Source organism: Mus caroli, chromosome 18 (assembly GCF_900094665.2).
Source record: "Mus caroli chromosome 18, CAROLI_EIJ_v1.1, whole genome shotgun sequence".
Lineage (NCBI taxonomy): Eukaryota > Metazoa > Chordata > Mammalia > Rodentia > Muridae > Mus > Mus caroli.
In genome coordinates, this window is record NC_034587.1 from 41,533,311 (window position 1) to 41,555,248 (window position 21,938).

A 21,938-nucleotide genomic window follows, 5' to 3' on the forward strand; every position below is an offset into this window, starting at 1 on the left:
AGAAAGAAAGAAAGAAAGAAAGAAAGAAAGAAAGAAAGAAAGAAAGAAAGAAAGAAAGAAAGAAAGAAGGAAGGAAGGAAATATTAGTACATTACAGGTTGCTACCACACTTGACTCTGTACAGTTACTCTGATCGCACTTTAGTATGCTTGCTTCTGTTTATAAAGTCTAATAAGAAGCCATGTCAGTAGCGGGTATAGTGGTGAACACCACTAATCCCAGCAATCTCAGAGGCAGGCAAATTTTCTGTGAAAATTTCTGTGAATAGACCCAGCCTGGTCTACACAGTGAGTTTCAGGTCAGTTGGGGCTACATAAAGAGATACCAAAACCAAAACCAAAAAATGTCATGTTAGGGACTGCAGTTCCTCTGTGAACCTGTTTCTATTTAGAGTGCAAGCAATTGTATCTGGGGTGCTTTGCTCCACAAGCACCTTCAGGGATGCTAAAATTTAAGGGTATTTGGATCCTGAGGATCAGATCCAGATACTTCCAGACCAAATGCTAGCAAGAACTCTACCCTTGTAGGATGAATGTCTGGCTCTCTCGGTGGGTTTTCTGCATCATGAACTGTCTGCATCATGAACTGTAACTCCACTGAAGTACTGGGTACATGTGTTTCCAAAGCTTTGACATTAAAAACACTGGATGCCTGTATGACCAATTTCTGTTTTGTGAGGAGAGTCTGGCCATGTCTTGGACAGTTAGCCAGACAACTAGAGCCAGCACAAAACATCTGATCAGAACTACTACATCCTGATACAAGTTTGCAAAGCATGCCCACGGCATGGTATGACATAATTTCTACTCAGATAAGGAGCTTGTCTCTGGAACCTAATGACTAAAGGAAGAAGAAGAAAACTTAAGATGTTTTTATCACTCTGTCCCCACTGGCTTGCATCTTTACCCCAAAATTTATCAAGCTTCATTTGAGCAATCAGACAACAAAGACCAAAATGCATATATAAGCACAAGGTAGAAAACTGAGTGGGATGCTCAGTGTCACCTATTCCTGCACAGGTAGCCATTGGGTAGCTCCCAAGAACAAGTAAAGAACTCTCCAGACATCATATGGTTTCTAGGCACAGAGAGCTTTAAAGACATCTGGTCTGCTTATCACAATGGAACTCCTAAAGCTGGGTATTTACTCTGTCCCAGGAAACCACAGATGAGGAAGGCCCAGGCCCCCTCTGCCCTAGCCCCATAACCCATCTTACAGTTCTTATACAGTCATTAATGCAGCATTGTGACCTTGGAAAAGTAAGACAGGAAGCCATCGGAATGCTAAGAAAGGAAAAGAATTAAAATCCTAGGAGAGAATATTTAATATAGTTTCTCCAAGTCCAAGAATGGAAGACCATAGAAACATGACAATGGACAGCTCATGCCAAGAGAACACTATTCAGTTCAAAGAAGCAGGCACTTGCCTTAACACTGATTGTGCTGGTTCAAATGAAAATGGCCCCCCATATGTAGTGTCATTCGGAGGTATGACCTTGCTGGAGGAAGTGTGTCACTAGGGATAGGCTTTGAGGTTTCAAATGTTCAAGCCAGGCCCAGGGACTTTCTCTTCCTGCTGCCTGTTGATCTGGATGTAGAACTCTCAGTTCCTTCTCCAGCTCCATGTCTGCCTGTGTGTCATCATGCTTTCTGCCATGATGATAGTGGACTAAACCTCTGAAACTGTAATCCAGTCCCAATTAAATATTTTAGTTTACAGGAGTTTCCATGATCATGTGTCTTTTCACAGCAAAAAAGACACTGATCAAGTCCCCTTGGGTCACTTGAGAGAACTGGCAAGCTTCTGTTCCTGTGACCACCAAGCAATGGAAGTAAGCAGCCAGGCCAACAGTTCACCTCTTAACATTACTTAACAGTCTAGGCAAGGTTTAGATTCTGGTATGTTTCATCCTCCCTTTCATTGGCCTTGGCCTCAAGTTGCTATTTCCCATAGCTATATAGCTAGGGAACTCTTACTTTACCTTGCACGTGGCTTCCCCTTTGAAACACACTTGTCCTGTTACAATGGTAATGGAAAATTGTGTAGTTTTTCTACCTCTGAAACTCATAGCGTAGAACCAACTAAGCTACAGAAAACAAGAAACTACTTATGGCCAAATGCACCTCTTAACTCCATGTGTCTGATGGGCTGAAACTTAGCTAATAACCAATTAAGCCAGTCGCTAGAAGAGTGAACAATTTTCCTTCTTATAAAATCCTCCAGTCAGGAAGTCTTAGTGCTGAGGCGGTAGCTCAGTTGGTAGAGGGCTTGGCCTTGTGTGCACAAGCCCTGGTGATGCTTGCCTGCAATTCTAGCACTCAGGATATGGAGGCAGACAGTCAGGAGTTTAAGGCAATCTTTGGCTACATAGCAAGGTTAGGGCCAGCCTAGGCTACATGAGAGCCTGCCTAAAAAGAACAGCAGCAGCAGCAGCAGCAGCAGGAGGAGGAGGAGGAGGAGCGGAGTTCAACAGTCAGTGCCTCTCTGAACTGCCCTACTATCCCACTTCATATTTCTCCACTCTGCCCTCTACTTAAAACCAGAGACTCCATATGCATCATTCAATACTTTGGGATGGAGCACTGTGATTCCAAAAGGACAATTCACCTTAGTTCTTTTGATTAAGAGAGATTATATCAATCCGGTAGGCATGTGCTTTTATTTATCTGCTCATGGTCTCTCATCATTTGGTAGGGTGCTAATTTCTAGGACTTGATAGGTATTACGGTCACTGACCACTGTACCTACTGCAATGTCCTTCTCCAGTTGGCCTTTCATCCTTCGATTTATAGAGTTTTTAGAACTGGTGTTTTATATTTTTATATTGCCTCCAGGATCTTTAAATGTGCACATTTTATTCTGATATTTTTGTTTAGGAAATTACTTTAAGCTTAGATCAGATCAGCAGTTAGATTTTTCTCTAGTGTGATTTTATAAAAATATAGTCAATTTTCAAAGTTATTAAATTACCTAAAATGTCATTACATACGTTAATAATATACTTAACTTTGTTGCCTTATATTTATCCTAGTACTACTGAATAATTACAGCTAAATACTTAGTGTTATTTACACCTCCCCACTTCTATTTTGTTTTGTTCAATATAGGGTCTCACTCCACAACCTAGGCTGGCTTTAAACTCATGACAATCTTCCTGTCTCTGTCTCCCAAGTCTGAGATTACAGATGTAAGCTACTCCACCCAGCTTTAACACCATTGCTTTAAACAATGATATTGTGTTTACTGTCATATAAAATCTCCCCTTTGTCTTCCAGTAATATCTGAACTATTTGTCTATTCTTCAAGATAAACATAAAATCATTATAAAGGGTATTTAATCCTATAAGGCTTTGAAATGTGATACCACAAAACTTCTCTTACTGCCACAATCAGTATGTTTATGAGTAAGACCAAATCCCAAGCAATAGCACAGACACTCTACTGAACACCAGTGTTATCTTTGTAAAGTAGAGTGTTATGGATAGGTCTGGTGTTGTGTATACAAATGCTAAATTCTAACCCCCCAGACCTGGTTACCCTCCAGATGAGTGTATCCCAAGGTACACTGGCCTTTGTTGTGTAAGCCTTGCTCCCCAATTTAAAGCTAATTGGTCAATAAAAGGCTAGATCCTATGATTGGACAGTAGATTGAGAAAGATGTGGCTTGAAGATCAAGTGAGGGGTCTCAGGAAGAAGAGAAGAGAAGAGAAGAGAAGAGAAGAGAAGAGAAGAGAAGAGAAGAGAAGAGAAGAGAAGAGAAGAGAAGAGAAGAGAAGAGAAGAGAAGAGAAGAGAAGAGGGAAATGGAGGAGGAAGGAGGAGAAGAAGAGGGGGAAGAGGGGGAGGAAGGAGAGGAAAAGGAAGGAGAGAAAAGGGAGAAGGAGAAGGAGAAGGAGGAGAAAGAAGGAGGAGAAGGAGGAGGAGGAGGAGGAGGAGAAGAAGAGGAAGAAGAAGAAGAAGAAGAAGAAGAAGAAGAAGAAGAAGAAGAAGAAGAAGAAGAAGAAGAAGACCACTACTACCACCACCACCACCACCAGCAGCAGCAGCAGCAGCAGCAGCAGCAGCAGCAGCAGCAGCAGATGTTTGGAGAAGTGCTCCCATGCTCCCTGAGGACAGACTGATGGAGCCAGGGGTAGTGGCACGCACTTGAACTGTTGGTGGTATCAAAATGAAGTAGGCACAAATGAATCACTGGAGATTACAAGGTGCCCAATCTAGCTCACTTTGCAAGAAAACACATATGGACATGTATGTGTGCACACACACATACAAGTATTAAGACTGATCAAAAACATTTAACTGACAATGGCTGAGAAGGGTAGAGACAAGATAATATAAAAAAAATGTTGGCTGAGATTAATGTTCCGGACCTATCTGTTTCCCAGACCCTTTCGGAAGAGACTTAACTAATAAATACCAATCTCTTGGTGAAATCAACATCGAAGGAATCATGGTGAGTTATGCCCAGACTATTGGTATTGATTGCCAGTATTTGACACCTAAATTACTCTATTTTAGACCCATCAGTTTTCTTGTTATAATAGGACCCATTTCCAAAAGTGTTTATATTAACACTAGAATAGAAAATAAACTAAATATGAAATTTGCTAAAGTCAACCTATAATAAACTGAATGATTACACTGATATATTTGTATGTTATGACTGAAAAAGAATAGTTATCTTTTAAACATTTTGTAGAGAAAGCTAGTTTTGTTTTTGTTTTTGTTTTTTAATTTAAGCGTAGACTATACAGTCTGGTTTAATATTCATAAAAATGCCCACCACATAAATAAGTACGTATATTGTGCATGCTTAGATTGGTAATGAAAAACACCAACTAATAAGAACTAAGTTATCAACACTCATTAAGGAGGAGATGGGGACCAAGGTATAGGAGCACCACAGCCTTGTTCCCTGACTCCTGTGTGGTTTGACGTGTTACAAGGAGCATGCATAGAGTGGTCCTGGAAAGGGAAAGCTAATGAACTGTTATTCTTGAAAATGAATAGGCATGTCAACAAATTTTGGAAAATGAATATTAACAGTGCAAATGTAAACTGAACTAAGAATTATCAGACGCAGAACAAACAAAATCATGAGTCCCATTAGGGCATGCTCGAGACAGCCAACCTTTGATGATTCAAAGCTGGAGAGAGGTACTGCAATTAGCTTCCCTTTGATTGCAGGGACTTATTTATTCTGCTTATCTCGGGACAGAGCTAATAGGCCAAATCAGTTTGAAAGGTCCTAAATGGTTCTCATCATTTGGGTATATTCCAGGAAGGCTAAGTTAATTTAGTGATTCACAGAGTGACACATTTGACAGGGATAATGCAAATTAGGTCACTGAAGTAAGTGTTCAATTAGCCACTCAAACTGGAGGGAAACAGTGACAGGAAGGTAAAGATGATGATACAGAGGTGACAATTCCAAAAGCCTTGTTTGACTAGTTCCAAAACCCCGGGCAGGAGGCTGTGTGAGATTTGTATGTGGCTGCAAATGTGCTGGAAGGAGATTAATTAGAGATCAATCACATGGTGTTGTTTAGAAACACACATATTTTGCTTTAAGAAAGAGATAAGGATCGTATCCAACTGCTCTGTCCCCTAGGGTGGTTTTCAGGAATGTTTTTCAGCCTATAGGTCACAGGCTATGAATGGATCTTCAAATGAACGTATGTGTGGTCAGTAATTAAAAGTGTGATGTATTTCCAGAGGACTGTAGTTCAGTGCCCATCTTCTATATCAGGTGGCTCTTAACCACCTATAACTCCACTTCTGGAGAAACCCAATCAATGTCTCTGCTCTCCTAGGGCACCTTCCCTCACATGCACATATTACACCCCTACACACACACACACACACCAAATAAACACATAATTAAAGATAAATTATTTTAAAAAGAAGAAAATGTTTGAATACTACTGTTTAACAGGCCTGACTTTACTGCCCCTGATCTCAACCATCTGGAATAAACCACTTTGATAGCTACATCCTGTTCTAATTTCCAACAAGCTAATCGAAAAGAAAGAAAAGAAAAGAAAAGAAAAGAAAAGAAAAGAAAAGAAAAGAAAAGAAAAGAAAAGAAAAGAAAAGAGTTTATTGCTCTCTCTCCCCTCCCCCCTCCTACCCTCCCTCCCTCTCATGTTAAATTAGGTAAGTAAGTAGTTTTGTATTTAAATTTCTCCCTGAGAAATCATCCCCAAGTGCCCTCTGCCTGTAAATTAAACACCTTCAGAGAACAGAAGGGGTTAGCACAATAGATCAAGGCTATAGCAGGCTGTGCTGCACCAACAGTGCAGTGGTGGTGACCAGTCACCACTCACCCCCAGCTTTAAAAACTTACTTCTGTAAGTGAGGCCAGCACTTGGGAACTCAAAGACCATGTTTTGCCAGTATAATTCTCAAAACCAAAGACGTTTACTATTGAAGCTCTAAAATATTCCCCAACACAAAGAAATGTGACACTGATCTCCAAAGTCAACCCGGACAAGGGTCAACAGCTCCCTTGTGTTCCAGGCCCATGTATCCAGTAGCTTACCCAGAAAAACAGACTCCACACCCCCTAAACTCAGCTTGCCTTCTTACCTTGCAAGCCTACCATCCCACAGACACATCAGATTGACTGTCAGTCATCTAGTTTAACTGAATTGAATAAACAAATAAGGCCAAGAACCAGGATGTACAGGACCATTTGTTTAAGTCAGGGACTCCAGGTCCTTTCCAAGTTCTTCCTCCGTAACGTTCATTCTTCTTAATTTCTGTTATTCTCAGCTCAAAAATCTTTCTGGAAGTAGTCCACCCTGCATGCCCACCATCACCATGCTAGCTGAGGGACCACTGCTTAGTTGGATCAAGGCGATGGGGATTTAAACTGGCTTCCTGCTTCCAGCCTCCTCTGTCAGAGTTTCTCCAAAGCATAGTGAACACTGTGATACAATTCTAAGTATATCCCTCTCTCACTAAAAGAGAAATAGAAACAACCACTACTTTCCAGTGGCTACCTTCAGATGGGAGTCCAAATTTCTCAACAGGGTCTGAACGCAGCCTCCCTCTCTGCCTCCGGTGCTTCTGTATCCCTACCAGAAACCTCTCTGCTTCCCACCATGCCCTGACTCACAGTAGCTCTATGGTCTTGCTTCTTGAGCTGAACCTTCTGCATTTGGTCTGTGAACTCCTGAGGATGGGAAACTGTGTCTGATTGCTTCTAGAGCACCCAGCACTCTACCTGCCAGACAACAGGCACTGAATAGATCCGTGTTAAAGATTAGCATTAATCAATCCCCTCTGCAGTGGTAACTATGGAAAAGCCAAACCCAGCATTGTGGAGGTCACCAAGCTATTTGCACAATTACACAATGTGGACTTGCAGCAATGGTTAGGAAATCAACCCGCAAATACCTCACAGACACAAAGATGGAAAACCTAGGCCTTGATACTTACGGACCTCAGCTATCAGATTGGAAAACAACTGGTAATGTTGAAACCAGTGATTCAGTTCTGTAGACAGTTGTAAGCAATTATTAACAGTAAGCGATTTTCTCCACTAAAATCGTCTCATTTAAGGAGATCACACGTGAAAAAGTCAAGATGGTAATGACTGTTAGATGTCTCTATGATCCTTTCAATGTGTTTAACTTACACGTTGGCTTTTCTTTAAGCAGCTATTATCATAATATGTGTGTATTATTAAGTTAGTGGTATTTTGTATAGGTTGTCCCAAGTGAGCACATAGACATCCTATTATTGTCCTAATGGTTGAACAAATGCAATCAGGCTTATATACTAAAGTGTCCTTAATCGAGTTTAAGTTGCTTCTAATCTCCACTAATTTAAAATGTGCTGTAACATAAAAATGCTTTCCTTGTTTGCAAATTAGGTCAGAAACTTTTCTCCCCCATTATCTAAGATTTCCTCTACATTTGAAAGAATTTAAAGGACAAAAACTAAACAAACAGAAAACCATACTGGGGATACTGTCCACATGAACAACTGTCCCTACAGATGCTGAAAGACCCTGCTTGCTGATGTTTAAACTGCCCAATTGTGTGTAACTGCACCAATTTCCCCTATCCCCCCCCCCCGACTCCTTTCCTATATAAACCCCTAACTTTTGAGCCTTAGGGTCGACTCCTCTGTCTCCTGCGTGAGATACGTGTCAGCCCGGAGTTCCATCATTAAACTGCCTCGTGTGTTTGCATCAAGACGGTCTTCCGTGATTCCCTGGGTACACACAGTCTTGGAACTTGAGTGGGGGTCTCCCCACGAGGGTCTTTCATTGCCAGCATAGAAAGAGGCAGAGGTGGGGCTTTCAAATCAAACCATGCACTGGGTAGACAAAGAGACCCACACAGGAGGTGAGCTAAGAATGGATACTGAGGAGGAAAAGAAGCTGCTGAATCAGAATGTGCACAGGGATACACTGTGGGAAACCCTTCTGCATGTGGTCTTGGTGCTCGAAGACTCTCCCTATCTGCTGGTCTGGTTCAGAAACAAGTAGGCTAGGTCACAGGATTTCGGACATTTTGCAGAAGATTTTAAAATGGTTAAATGTCCAATTCAAACACCAAAGTCATGGGGGGCGGGCAATGGAGATTTTAGAAACCAGAAGATGACTGCAAGCATGGAGAGAGGAGGCCCCAGGACAGACAACTTACCCATGAGGGTCTCTGCAGGAAGGAGATCTGAAAGAAACAATGTCACAAACCACTCTGCCATAACTGTTGACTAAATGAGTATTTTCTCTGTGCTCCCAAGTCTGTTCTTTGCAGGGATGGCTAAACCTCTGCCAACATCTGGCTTCCTTCCTCTCTAGGCATCTCGTAATTAAAATTTGATCCGGCGCTCTGGTAAGTAGTGTCATGCAGTCTGTCTTCTATACTGTGGTGCTAACCTCCATATTCTCCCATGCCACTTCTATCAGGGAACAATAAAACCCTTCTAGGTATCTCCTCCTTAATTGCTGCATTCTGTTTTCCTTCCCTTGTTCCCCACAGCACAAAGCCATCTCTAATGGAATTCAAGCAGGTCTGAAGCCCTTCTCCAAACAGAGCTGCCATTTCAAAGTGATTGAAGCCACTTCTATCTTTTCCACTTATTTCGTGAAACTCTTATACTAATATTTATACAACCTCGACGAAGTCAGGTTCCTGTTTAAGCCTTGAATTCAACAGGGTTTAAACACGAGGAGAACACAAAGTGGTCTATAAGTCCTGCTTTACAGTTAGAAACGCTAGCCATCTCTCTCATGCACCTCTACACACCCAAGTCACATTTCTTCCATGTCTCATTGAGGACACTACAGAAACCCTTTCAGAGCACAGTCTGTGCTTTTAGCTGCTGCTGTCATCCCTGTAAATCCATGCAATGCTCAGAAAATAAATCCAGTGCTCTCTGCTGCCCATAGGGCCACATTAATCTTATGAGCGACACCACGGAGCTCCCCGGCCCTCCCCTCCCCCATCTGCTGTAAGTAGGGCAAGTGTTTCCCTCATGTTAATTGTTCTGACAGATGAGGATCAGCATGGCTTTAATCCATTTGCAGCCTGGCACAGGAGCATTTGTCTTCTCAAATGCTGTTAGAGGCAAGTATGCTGGCTATTGGGAGTGGGGAGAACCATTTCAGGGCAGAGCTTGGTGCTCAGAAGGGGCTGGCTTGCCTTGTGCCTCCTCAAAGGAAAATCAAAGGAAATCTTATTTACCAATCAATTGCATACAAGTACATGCACTCCAATTTGGGCTTTGCTGACAAACATCAACACCTCGATTAGAAACTGTGCGTTTTGTGGAGCGAAAGACTGGAGAGCACCAACCAGAGACCCAGCCCTTTGACAAAAAGTAGGGCTTTGCATGTCAAATCCTAGCTCCTCCCGACATCACCTCTCCGAGTAGCTGCTGTTATCGTTGTTCTGTCTCCCATGCTTTCAATTTAACAATGTCACACATTTCAAGTGTTCAAATCAGCTCTTCTGGCTCAGAACCCAGTGAAGCAAAATAAATACAACATGGATGAATGGATGAATGTGTTAGAAAGGGAATGCACTTGCAAAGCACGGCTTTACTGCTCACTGGCAGCACTTTCGTCCCTTTGGTGAGACTGAAATAGATGGGGAAAGGAATAGTCTTCTAGATTTAAGAAAGAACTAACTCACTCTGTCTTCAACTTTCATCTACGGAGATGAACCGTGATCAGCTACATGAGAGAGAAGCTCTGCTATCTCCAATGAAAGAAGTACTGATGAAAAATTTCATGAAAAGATTTCCATGCAAGAAAAGAACACACACACACACACACATACACACACACACACACACACACACACACACACACACACACACATATATATGCTTACACATTAGGATACTGCAGCATAAAAGGGATCAATTTTTCTCTGTACAGTAAACTGTTAAAGCATTAAGTATATGTGAATGAGAGGTTCCAGGTAGTTCTTCTTTTAATATTTTTATGATTTTCAGAAGATTTTGTGTGTGCTTGTTAATCATGGTTGCCAGCTTGAATAGATCTGCAATCTAGATCATTTTTTTGTGTGGGATGGCACACAGAAACACCCAGTAGCTTATGGTGGGGATAGCACACAGAAACGCCCAGTGGCTTGTGATGGGGATGGCACACAGAAACGCCCAGTGGCTTATGATGGGGATGGCACCTTTTGGTGACAGCCAGATAAAAGAACATGGAAGAAGAAAACTTTATTTTTGTTTTGTTTTATTGAGACAAGTTTTCTTGGTGTAGCCCTGGCTCTCCTAGAAATCACTTTATATACCAGGCTGGCTTCAGACTCAGTAATTACCTGTCTCTGCTGCCTGGGATTAAAGGCAAATGCTACCACTACCTAGTTTAGAAAACATTTTTGCTAGTTTGCTTTGGCTTTTGTTGGCAAGTCCAGGTTCCCCTGATGCTATGGAATTCCTTCACTGATATTACATGCAGTTTATTCTGGCTCCAGACAGAGACTACAGAAATCCCCTAGGACAGTGGTTCTCAACCTGTGGGTCGTAACTCAGTTAGAGACCCTGTATCTCCAAAAATATTTACATTATGATTCATAACAGTAGAAAAATTAGTTATGGAGTAAGAACAAAAATAATGTTTTGGTGTGGGATCACCACAACGTGGGGAGCTGTGTTAAAGGGTCACGGAACTAAAAAGGTTGAGATTGGGACTGTTTCAACATCCAACCTCTGAGGGCTGACAACTATTAGATTCTTGTGGCCAAAATCAGGCCAGAGTTGTGCAAGCAGAATAAACCCTTTCCACCCCAACTTGCTTTTTGGCCATGATGTTTCATTACAGCAGTGGAAACCCTAAGATGCAAGCCAATCTCTACACCTGATGGTGAACTCCTAGGTTTCCCTCTTGCAGTTGACTGCATGTAGTCAGCACTAGATGCATATCCATCCAGGGAGGAGCTGGCTGCCTTGTAGATGGCAGGAAGTCTAGCAATCGTGTGTTTGCTTGGGATAAGGGCCACAGCAAAGGCTCAACGGCTGCCAAAGGAGGCATAGGAGAGATGGATGCAGGGCCCACTGGAGAAGATTTAAGGTTTCCTTAGAGCTCAGTTTGAAAGCTGGATTCCAATAGGTAGGAAGAACGAGAGATGGGGGGAAAGCGTCCGGGTGGGCAGAAGAGCTTCAATGAAGGCTCTGTAGGATTTACTGGGGATAACATGACTGCTGGATGATGGGTCTTTGCAGATGGTGCTCTGGGCCTCTCAGCAGCCCATCTGCTCCTTACTGGCATTGGTTTAGAAGGTTAGCCAAAGTGCAGATCTTCACACTCCTGAGAAGAACACTAATTTGCCGAACTTGGAAACAATTTAAGCTGGGGGAAGGGGCAGGAAACATTTTCCTTTCTAATGCTGTTCTCTAAATTCCAACTTTTTCCTTGCTGCAGATCTCCTTTGTCTTCCTTTAGGTGCCAGGTCAGAAAGAACCTATCAGACCATCCTTCAGAAAGTTCTTCTCTATCTCAAAAGAAAGAAGGGTAGAATTGATGTTATGTCCCTAGTAAACCATCAACAGCATACAGTAAATGGCCTCTCTCCACAGGGCTTCAGTGTTGAACAATCTTCAAGAAGGTACATTTATTTGCAGCCACAGATGATAATCTAGCCATAGCTATGTGGCTAGGAATACTGCCTTCAGTACTGCCCACCAGTGTCTGGCAATTCCTGGAGCTAGTCCTACATCTGCAGAAGTATGACATTTCAAAATCCCCAGCTTGAGAGCACAGGGGTTGAGGGAGAGTCTGGGCAGACAGAACTATCAGGAAGCCAGAACCATGAGGAATGGCAGGGGATGAGTTACTCAGACAGTTTCCACACCCCCTCACCCCGCCGTCCTGAGTCCGTCTTTATAACTCTCACCTCCTCTTCAGCACTGTCAAAGTCCATCTGTACCCACCTCCACGCGAGGAGACTGCTGGCTTAAATTTTCACAATGGTCTTCTGAAGACATGAAATCTCATAATGCTACAGTTTGTTCTTAACATAATTATTTCTCCACCTATTAGCTCCAAACATTTGTGGAAATGAATCTGGATACTATCAGTAATTCCCCAGAATATGATGGAGGCAATCCCGTTTCTAAACCCATGGTTACATTTCTATTTAAGATCATTTTTTAAAGCTATGGTATAAGCTTTTAACATTTTCCTACCCTCTTCCCAAATTTAATTGTCTTTTAATTTTGTTTTGTATATTTGTGTTTTTTTTTTTTAACCCCTAACAAGGAAACATGATTTTCTTTTCCTGGACTGGTTCCAAACAGTATGAAAGAAAAATGACTCTGACTTAAAAAACTTTATTTTTGTGATTGACATAGTTCTACATGTTTTTTTTTTTTCATAACTATTGAGTTTCTGTAATTATGTGGAGATAGAGGGTAACAAGGCTTTTAGTGAAAAACATCCAAGGAAGAGATGGCCAGATATGAAGCAAGTATGTATATAAGTCTCAAAGACAACTTTTGTATGAAACCTTTAGCTAACACTGACAGAATAGACAACTGACAGTTACAACTCAGTCATCCGATTCTAGAATTCTCTCCCACCAAGGCAGACAGGCAGACAATTTTAATGTTACATAAAGGAACCAGCATTATCCTGACATTGACACTGAAACAAAGAAAGAGCCTCCACCCATGTGTAAGCCAAACCTCATTCCATAGGCTCTGTAGCTGAAAGGAAAAGCAAAGGTCTTCTGTGACACAAAGAGCCAGGAAGGACCCAGTGACCACACATGGTCCTACCTTACCAGCCTGAAGCAAATCTCCTGCCTAAAAGCCACAGCCTCTGTGTGGCTGAGACCTCATCTTTACTAGAAGGGAGTGAAACGGGGCTGAGTTCATCTGCACTGAATCTCTCCAAGGTGAGGTTTTAGTCCTCTGGGATACCAGGGATTCTGGGGACAGTTGTATAAAAGGGGAGGCTGCAGAAAATAATGCATGGCTCTGACAGCAAACAGGCAGCAAGGACCCTTCTGTGACCACAAACTTGCCTCCCAAAGAAAGGTCCCTGAGAAGAGACCATCCATTTTGTTTGACTTCCCAAATAGTCTGGTTAATAGGATTCAAAAATTTTCTAGCTCTGCACCAATCTCGACCATGTAGAGGAACTAACAGTTTACCAATCTCAATTGCTCAGGAGTCGCTGTCATCGCCAAGCAAGCTAAAATAATTTACTACGCGGCCAAGAAATAAATATGGTTCAACAGCAGAGCACATCAACAAGATTTAAGAAATCTAGTTCACACTAAGTTCATTCCGAATTAAGCCTGGGCAGGGGGTGGGGCTAGCAGCAGGGGGTGGGGCTAGCGGCAGGGGGTGGGGCTAGCGGCAGGGGGTGGGGCTCTGCTGCCTGAGCTCAGGCAGTTTGAAGACAGTTTGAGACAGTTTGAAGGTTGGGAATCCCCCTATTTTTAAAAAAGGACAAATGAGTGCACACTCAGATTAAAGCGGCCAAGAGAATCAAAACCAAGGAATAGACTTCTTTTGCTCTGCTGGGGAGAAATGACTGAGTAGCCAGCGATATATAAACCCAGTGCATAGGCTGAAAGGAACTACAGATACTCAGGTTGTGTGTGTGTGTGTGTGGGGGGGGGGAGGGTTCCAAGAATAGATGCTTGTAACTGTGACTAGTGACCTGACTATATCTTACTTCACCTGCTTCAGTTTCTGTAGCTTGGCTCTTCAGTCCTGATTCTTAAACCAAGGCAGCACACACAGAATGTGGGTTGCAGAGTATGTGCCAATAAACCTCTCAAAAAGCACGATTAATGAGGCCCAGGGGGCGACTGACTAACTTTGTTTTGTTTGCCTGACATCTTTGTCTATTAACTGGAGCCTGTGTTACATATGAATGGATTTGACATTAAACTGGGTTCCAAAACGTCTTTAAGCAACCTGAACTCTGGCAGCCCCAAGCCTGGATCAGACATGGTGTCTGACATCAGATTAGCAATGACACCATTAACACCGTGTCCTTTTAAACCAAATCAAAAGCCTGGTGTAAAGGCTGCCCTACAGCGACACCTTTATCTGATTTATTTACTTATTTTTTTGGCAGTTCTGGGGATGGAATCTATGGTATCAGGCATGGCAGACAGAGCTGGGTGCCCTGTCTACCTTTAGGTGATATTAGTTACCATGGTTGCACACCCTTTGGAGGGTCACTATGGTCATTACTACTTGTTGCAAGGTTCCAAGCGTGCTCTAGAGGGGAGGTTGTTCCCAACCAAGGGTCTATTTGTTCCTCCCAGAGGACATTTGGTCTACAGTGAAACATTCCTGGTTTCAATATCCAAGGCACGGGAAGGGGATGCTGCTTAGCATGCAACAGTAAGCACACAGCACAGCCCCAGGACAGCAGTGAGTAGAATCCCTGCTTTAGGGGAATTTAAGAAGTGCTAGCCTCGTGCTGGTGAGATGGCTCAGTGGGTAAGAGCACCCGACTGCTCTTCCGAAGGTCCAGAGTTCAAATCCCAGCAACCACATGGTGGCTCACAACCATCCACAACGAGATCTGGCGCCCTCTTCTGGAGTGTCTGAAGACAGCTACAGTGTACTTATATAAATAAATCTTAAAAAATAAGTACAGTGTACTTATTTAAATAAATCTTTAAAAAAATTATTAAAAAAAAAAAGTGCTAGCCTCAGCTGGGCGGCGTGGTGGCACACGCCTGTAATCCCAGAACTTGGGAGGCAGAGGCAGGTGGATTTCTGAGTTCAAGACCAGCCTGGTCTACAGAGTGAGTTCCAGGACAGCCAGGACTGCGCAGAGAAACCCTGTCTCAAAAAAACAAAAAAAAACAAAAAAAAAAAAAAAAAAAAAGAAGTGCTAGCCTCTTATGTCCCAGTGTAGGGGAATGCCAGGGCCAGGAAGCAGGAGTGGGTGGGGTGAGTTTGTGAGCAGGGGGAGGGGGGAGGGGATAGAGGGAGTGAGTTTTCGGAGAGGAAACCAGGAAAGGGGATAACATTTGAAATGTAAATGAATAAAGATATCTAAAGAAGTGCTAGCCTTTGGATCTTGAAGGCCCTCCAACATCTGCTCCCAAGGTATTTGCATGTTTATTGCCTATGGGTTCTAATCCATTTCTCACCTGCCCCTCACTACCAGACTCTTCTGCCTTTTCAGTACAGTTACCCAGCCACATCTGCCCCTGCTGATACTAAAGTCAAACCCTTCTATCACTACATATCTGTCAAGGTCACCAGCAACATTTTCTCCATCTCAAAGCTTACTCTTAAGTCTCCTTACTGAAACTAGATGGCCTTTAAAAAACAACAACAACAACAACAACAAAAAACTCCTATATTTTAAGGATGGATTTTTACTATTTTTTTATATTATGTGTATTTGTGTGGGGGTGTGTACACATGAATGCAGGTACCATTAGAGGGTGTACAATCCCCTGGAGCTAGAGATGTAAGCAGTTATCAACAGCCAAACATGGATGCTGAGAACTCTTTCTCAGCTCCTATAGAAGAACAGTACATACTTTTAGTCACTGGGTCATCTTCCCAGACCTAAGTTCTTATATATTAAAACTTAAAAAGAAAGACAAAAACCCCCCAAACTCTGATAATACCACAGATAAGACAGCATACATTGTCGGGTTGTCAAAATCCGAATCCCTGTAAAGCAGGCCTCGTCACTAAATGACTTTATTGGCTCTGGGACCCTGGGAATTCCTCTGTTTCTTTTTAAGATGAAAACAAATCCATCAATCACTAGCTGTTTTGAGGATCAAAGAAACCCAGCATATTCACAGGTTAGCTAGGGAAGGGTTCCATGTCCTGGGACTTCCAAACTTTGGTAGAAAAGACAGTAAATAGTACACACTAACAAAAGCATACATGTATACCTATGACTGCTTCCCCACCCCCAAACAAAACAGATGAGTTCTTTCTCAAGAAATTGCTGCTAACCTACACTAAAATCAGGGCATCCCTCCATATGCACCAGGCCTTTCTAAGTTTTCCTATATTCTTAGATGTTAGCAAGAGGACCATCAGCAGATCTGGTGTGTGACCCCGCTGCAGTGTGACCCCATTACCATCCCATAGACTGTGCAAGCAGGAGTGAGGAAAGCAAGCCATAAATGGGCCTCCCAGCCCCAGCTTTGGGATGGGATTATAAAAGGGGTCATGCATTATTTAGAACCAAAGAGGTCTGGGCTCAGATGGGAACTGACATTACAAATAGAGCTGGAGTCAGTGCCAGCTTGGCCATGTTATCTGCAAGCCTTCCCACACCTGCTACAAGTTCCTTGTTGCCATGACTGGGTGTGGCCAAGATTTATAAGACAAAGATTAGGGGACAAACTAAATTCTTCTGTTTATCAAAATGAACTGAAAGTGTCTATAGCACTCTAGGTAGTAGGTAACAAGCACCACAACTTTGGGTCCTACCAGACTATTATTACATGAAGTTAGAATACACACAGCTCCTGAAGAAGACCACAGGCTACAGGGGCATAACTGCAGTGTTGACCTTGCTTAGTAAGTAAATTTCAAGAGAACACAGGACTGACATTTGCATATTCACTAAGGAAGTTTGCATTACAAACAACACCAAAGCAGAGAGGGGGTTGTTAGCAATAGCAAGTCCTCTAGGATCTGCCCAACAGCTACACAGCAATAGCTTGCATCTCCTACTACCAAGTATGAGACAGGAGCCAGGTGTCTAAGAAGTGCTCAGCTTCTCTCTCTCTCTCTCTCTCTCTCTCTCTCTCTCTCTCTCTCTCTCTCTCTCTCTCTCTCTCTCTCTCTCTCTCTCTCTCTCTCTCTTCCTCTCCTTCCCTTCCTTCTTTCCCCTCTCTCCCCATCTTCCCTCTCTCTTTCCTGTGTGTTCCCAACTGGCTTCTTCCTCTCTCTTTCTGTCCTTCTCTGCCTCTCTTTCCCCACCTCTACTACACTTTTCCGGGTCTCCTTCCTCCCCACCAATAAAGCTTCATCTGTTGTGTGGCTTGATTGTTCGGGGGACACCTTGTCAGGGTCCGCTAAGGTACTCCCTCCTGCTGCATTAAACCGCATTTCATAAAACAACAGGAATGGGAGGAAATTAAGATTGAGGGGACAAGTATTTTACAGAGGGTTATGGTATGAAAAGCCACCTGACATTACCTGCAATGGAGCACATTGTCACATGTCCCTCTTAAACATCATGCTCTTGTAAGTAGGAGGTAGCTGAGTCAGAGGCTGTCATGTGCCCAGGGCAATAGGACTAGCCAATAGAAGAGACAAGAATCAACACCTACAACCTCTTTTACTCAGGCCAATTCCAAGTGCACTTAACTATAAAAGCAGACCAAAGAATAGTACAGGTGTTAAAACAGATGGGCAGTAGATATATAACACAGAAAAATACATGTGAGGAAGGAAGTCCATGTTCTTCATGGGACAAAGATTAACTCCAGGCAACAAAGGTTTTTGAATGCAAGGCCTTGAGATAGGATCTCTTCCGGGATATCAGGCTTGTGATGTCCACCTAAGCTGTGAGATATAATAGGTGTGTTTCACAAAGCTCTGGAAGCACCCAGCAAGCCAAAAGGAACGCTCAAAGCAAAATTTCACAACCTCGTACTTCAAAAGACGTCAAACCAGTGTTCATGCAACAATCTAACATTAGCCCGGAGACCACTGGTGACCTTGCTTTGGTACAACAGCTCAGAGGTTTTCGCTGTACTTGGTGGAAGACTAACTAGAGACTACCACTTTGATTTCCAGAGGGAAAAAAAAAGCAGCGGTGGCATGCTTACCTATTTTACTTCTATACAGAAGAGATGTGGCAGGAAGTTGACAGTTGACAGTGATAGCCATTCTAGCCATTAAATGCCAGTTGACTGTAGAACGTGGAGCAACTAGTCAGAGAAGTTAACTAGACAGATCATCTGAGATCCCTCTGACTGACTTAGAAGCAGGTAATCTCTATGCCCCACATCCAGTGACTATGCCATACTGCCTTATAAACTCCCAAAGAATACAAGAAACAAATAGGCAGCCAGTTCCAAAGTGCTGAGGGACTGTCCTGTAATTCAAATCTAAATGTTCCCCTGCAAAGGCTCATGTGTTAAAGAAGCAGTTCTCAACCTGTGGGTTGTGACCCCATGGGGAGGGGGGGGTTGTCGAATGACCCTTTCACAAGGGTCACCTAAGACAATTCATCACAGTAGCAAAACTACAGTTATGAAGTAGCAATGAAAATAATTTTATGGTTGGGAGTCAGCACAGCATGAGGAACTGTATTAAAGGGTTACAGCATTAGGAAGGTTGAGAATCACAGTGTTTAAGGCTCTGTTGCCAGAGAGGTTTTGGAGAGGTGACTGGATGTAACTTCACCATCGGATCCATTGAACATAAGGAGATATATATGAATTCGGAAGGAAGCAAAAATATCAGCTATATCTTAAATCATTTAAAATTCAGCATATATATATATATATATATATATATATATATATATATATAGAGAGAGAGAGAGAGAGAGAGAGAGAACACTTCAGCATTATGGAAAACAGATGGAACCCTAGCTCTAACGCTAACTTTGCAATGTGGGACTTTAGCAACTTGTGCTTTATCTGTATAAATGGGAATTCTACCATCTTTCCTGCTGGTTTCTGAGAACACCAGAGATGATACTTAAAGCATTCAATGCAGTCAGACAAGGACATAATTGCATGAAGGGAGCAGAACACAGTCTTAAAGTTGCTGAACTGTTCAGGTTCCAAGTTAGTTTCTAGTTGCTGGAATCCAATGGCCGAGCCCTGAAGACTTCAAGCAACACTTAGTTATTATCTTAACAGCTCTGGGGGTCAGATGCCTTGAAAGGGCTTTCCCTGGGCCTACACCGAGGTGCTAGAAGGCAGGGCTCCCATGGGATGCTCGAGGGAAGAATTTGTTTTCTGTCTTCTAGCTTCCAGTGGCTGCCAGCATTCTTAAATTTGTGACCTCTTCTTGGGTATTCAGGGCTAGCAACACACCATATTCAAATCTCCACCACCACCACATCTCTTTCTTTCAACTCTGACTTTCCTGACTCCCTCTTCCATGGACCCCTTTCATTAACTGCACCTAGACAACACAATCTAATCTGCCATCTTTGGGTTCTTACTCATGTCTGTCCCTACATTCACTCATGTCTGGAGATTAGGCTGTGGACATCTTTGGGGTACCATCCCTCAGCAAATGCTCTGATAATATCAAGCTCTTTGAGGACAGGAACAGGAAATTGTTGAAAGTAGTCTGTCTACATTCTACGTATGAAATTAACAGATTTATATTGTCACCAACCACTGATCTATTCTCTAGACATATCTCCTCCTAGTTTGAAGCCTTTCATATTTTAAAATACCAACCTTCGTGTTTTGTCATATTTAAAGCATTTTCTACCTTTAATTCCACATCTATTGTATTATTTCTTATATCTGCTCTTCATGTGTACATATGCGCATTTCCATTTATGAGGCCACATGGATCTGTTTTCCTGAATGTTATACAACCAGGACTTCCTCCTTTAGTGTGGTTCCCGTGTAAAGAACTATTAACCAAAACACTACTCATGTACATGTCTTACTTTTCTATAAAAGTGTGTTTTGTGCAGGAGCCTAGCATGGCTGCCCTCTGAGAGACACAACAAGCAGCTGAAAGAATCAGATGCAGATATTTATACCCAAGCAATGGACAGAAGCTGCTGACCCCTGTGGTTGAATTGGGGAAAACCTGGAAGAAGCTGAGGAGGGCAACCCTATAGGAAGACCAACAGTCTCAACTAACCTGGACCCCTGGGATCTCTCAGAAACTGGACCACCAACCAGGCAGCATACACCAGCTGATAGAAGACCCCCAACACATATACAGATCTGGACTCAGTCTGAGAAGATGTACCTAAACCTCAAGAGACTTGGGACCCCAGGGTACGGGGAGCTCTGGTGGGATAGGAACATCCTCTTGGATACAGGGATGGAAAGTGGGGCAGGGGGAGGTGTGGGATGTGGAACAGTCAGAGGGTAGACAGGGACAGGGGATAAAGACTGGACTATAAAAAAAGATTAAAGAATTTTTTTAAAAAGTGTGTTTTGTGGGTAGTCTTTTTTCCAGTTATCCATACCTGGGGATGGTTGTTTACAGAATGCCACTAATAGCTGTGACACAATTACAGAAATAGCACTTGGCTAAAACTATCCAGCCACCTAAGAACTCCTTCTGTAATCTCAAACCCACTAAGAAAAATAAACATCATTTTTTTTCTTGTTTTCTCAGGAGGGGACAACAGCAAAATAGTTATGTTTGACAAATAACTAAGTATGCCTTCAATTTGCCACAGAGATCCAAGAACCCAGCAGAACAACATGGTGCTAATTTATCCAAGGCTTGTGCAAGACTTCACATAAAATGTCTTTGAGAAGTTTACTGTTGAATAAATGGTGAGATGTCCAGCACTGATGCACAGAAGAACTGGGATGGGGGACCTCTACTTATCTGAACTTAGCAGTGACCTCATAACCAGGCTAGTAGCTCCATTACTCAGCAGAGTGACATTTAACTCTGAGTAAAACCAGGTCACTAAGCTGAGCAACAGCCACACTCATTTGACATGGTGGTTAAGCCACAAGCTTTCCCAGCATGCAGTGTGGACTAAGTATATCTAAATGTTTGTTGATGGGAGCAGCAACGGAGGCCAGAACCAAGATGGCATGGTGATTTTTGGGGAGAAGATGGTAGCAGACCTCAGGAGAGAGCATCTCCATCAGTTTTTGATGACAGCAGCACCTTAAGCAGACACTGTGAAGAAGGGTGTTCAAGTTCTTGCCATCACCCTGCACCAAAACACCAGGAAGCCAGCACCCACGGGTGGACGTCAAGAAGCACTCACAGAATTCAACTCACTCCTGGTCTCCACCAGATACAAACGGTTACTTCGTATGGCCAACATTTAGAGGAGCCTCCAATAAAGCTATGATAGACAAATTAAACTCCTTTGTAGCTGTCACCATGTCACGTTAATGCCTTCACACCCAGCTGCATGTGAAAGTGATTGATCGCTGTGTACATGTATGGGCGACAGGCCTGAGATCCCTTGCTCTGTTAACCTGGCCAGAGCCATGGGCCGATAGGCCTGTGAAACAAAGGGGGTCTTCACTCCTGCAGCAGAGCACCCTTGTAAGGAAGGGATGACAAGAACAGCGGGAACACTGTAGACTTCCCTTCTCATAGTGTTCTGAAAGTCTGATGCTGTTATCTGTCCATATAAGGCTGGTCACCTAGTTTGTGGCTCCTATCTAGTCCTCTGACTGTGAAGGGTTTTGAACCTTCCCCCTGGGTTGCAGGACAGCAGGGTTGTCATTTTCTGTCTTCCCTGGTTACCTAACACCCAAGGTTGAGTAGATGTTCAGACATGAATGATCAAATGAACTTCAGAGA

At 42.9% G+C, this 21,938-nt stretch overlaps 1 protein-coding gene across 5 annotated transcripts in view; it reads right to left on the reverse strand.

Annotated features, from left to right (window-relative positions):
• The window catches only part of Mcc (MCC regulator of WNT signaling pathway), a 233,011-nt gene that overhangs the window by 119,331 nt on the left and 91,742 nt on the right, over nt 1-21,938 (reverse strand). For 2 of the 5 annotated variants that reach the window (XM_021150249.2, XM_029472143.1), the window contains exon 1: nt 7,120-7,489. The exons of 2 other annotated variants lie outside the window; for them this stretch is intronic. In XM_021150249.2, the coding sequence (XP_021005908.1) occupies nt 7,120-7,161 (42 nt within the window). In that variant the 5' untranslated portion in view covers nt 7,162-7,489. Of the gene's footprint in view, nt 1-7,003; nt 7,073-7,119; nt 7,490-21,938 lie in introns of those variants that run through there. One more of the 5 variants, XM_029472145.1, reaches the window with a different exon arrangement.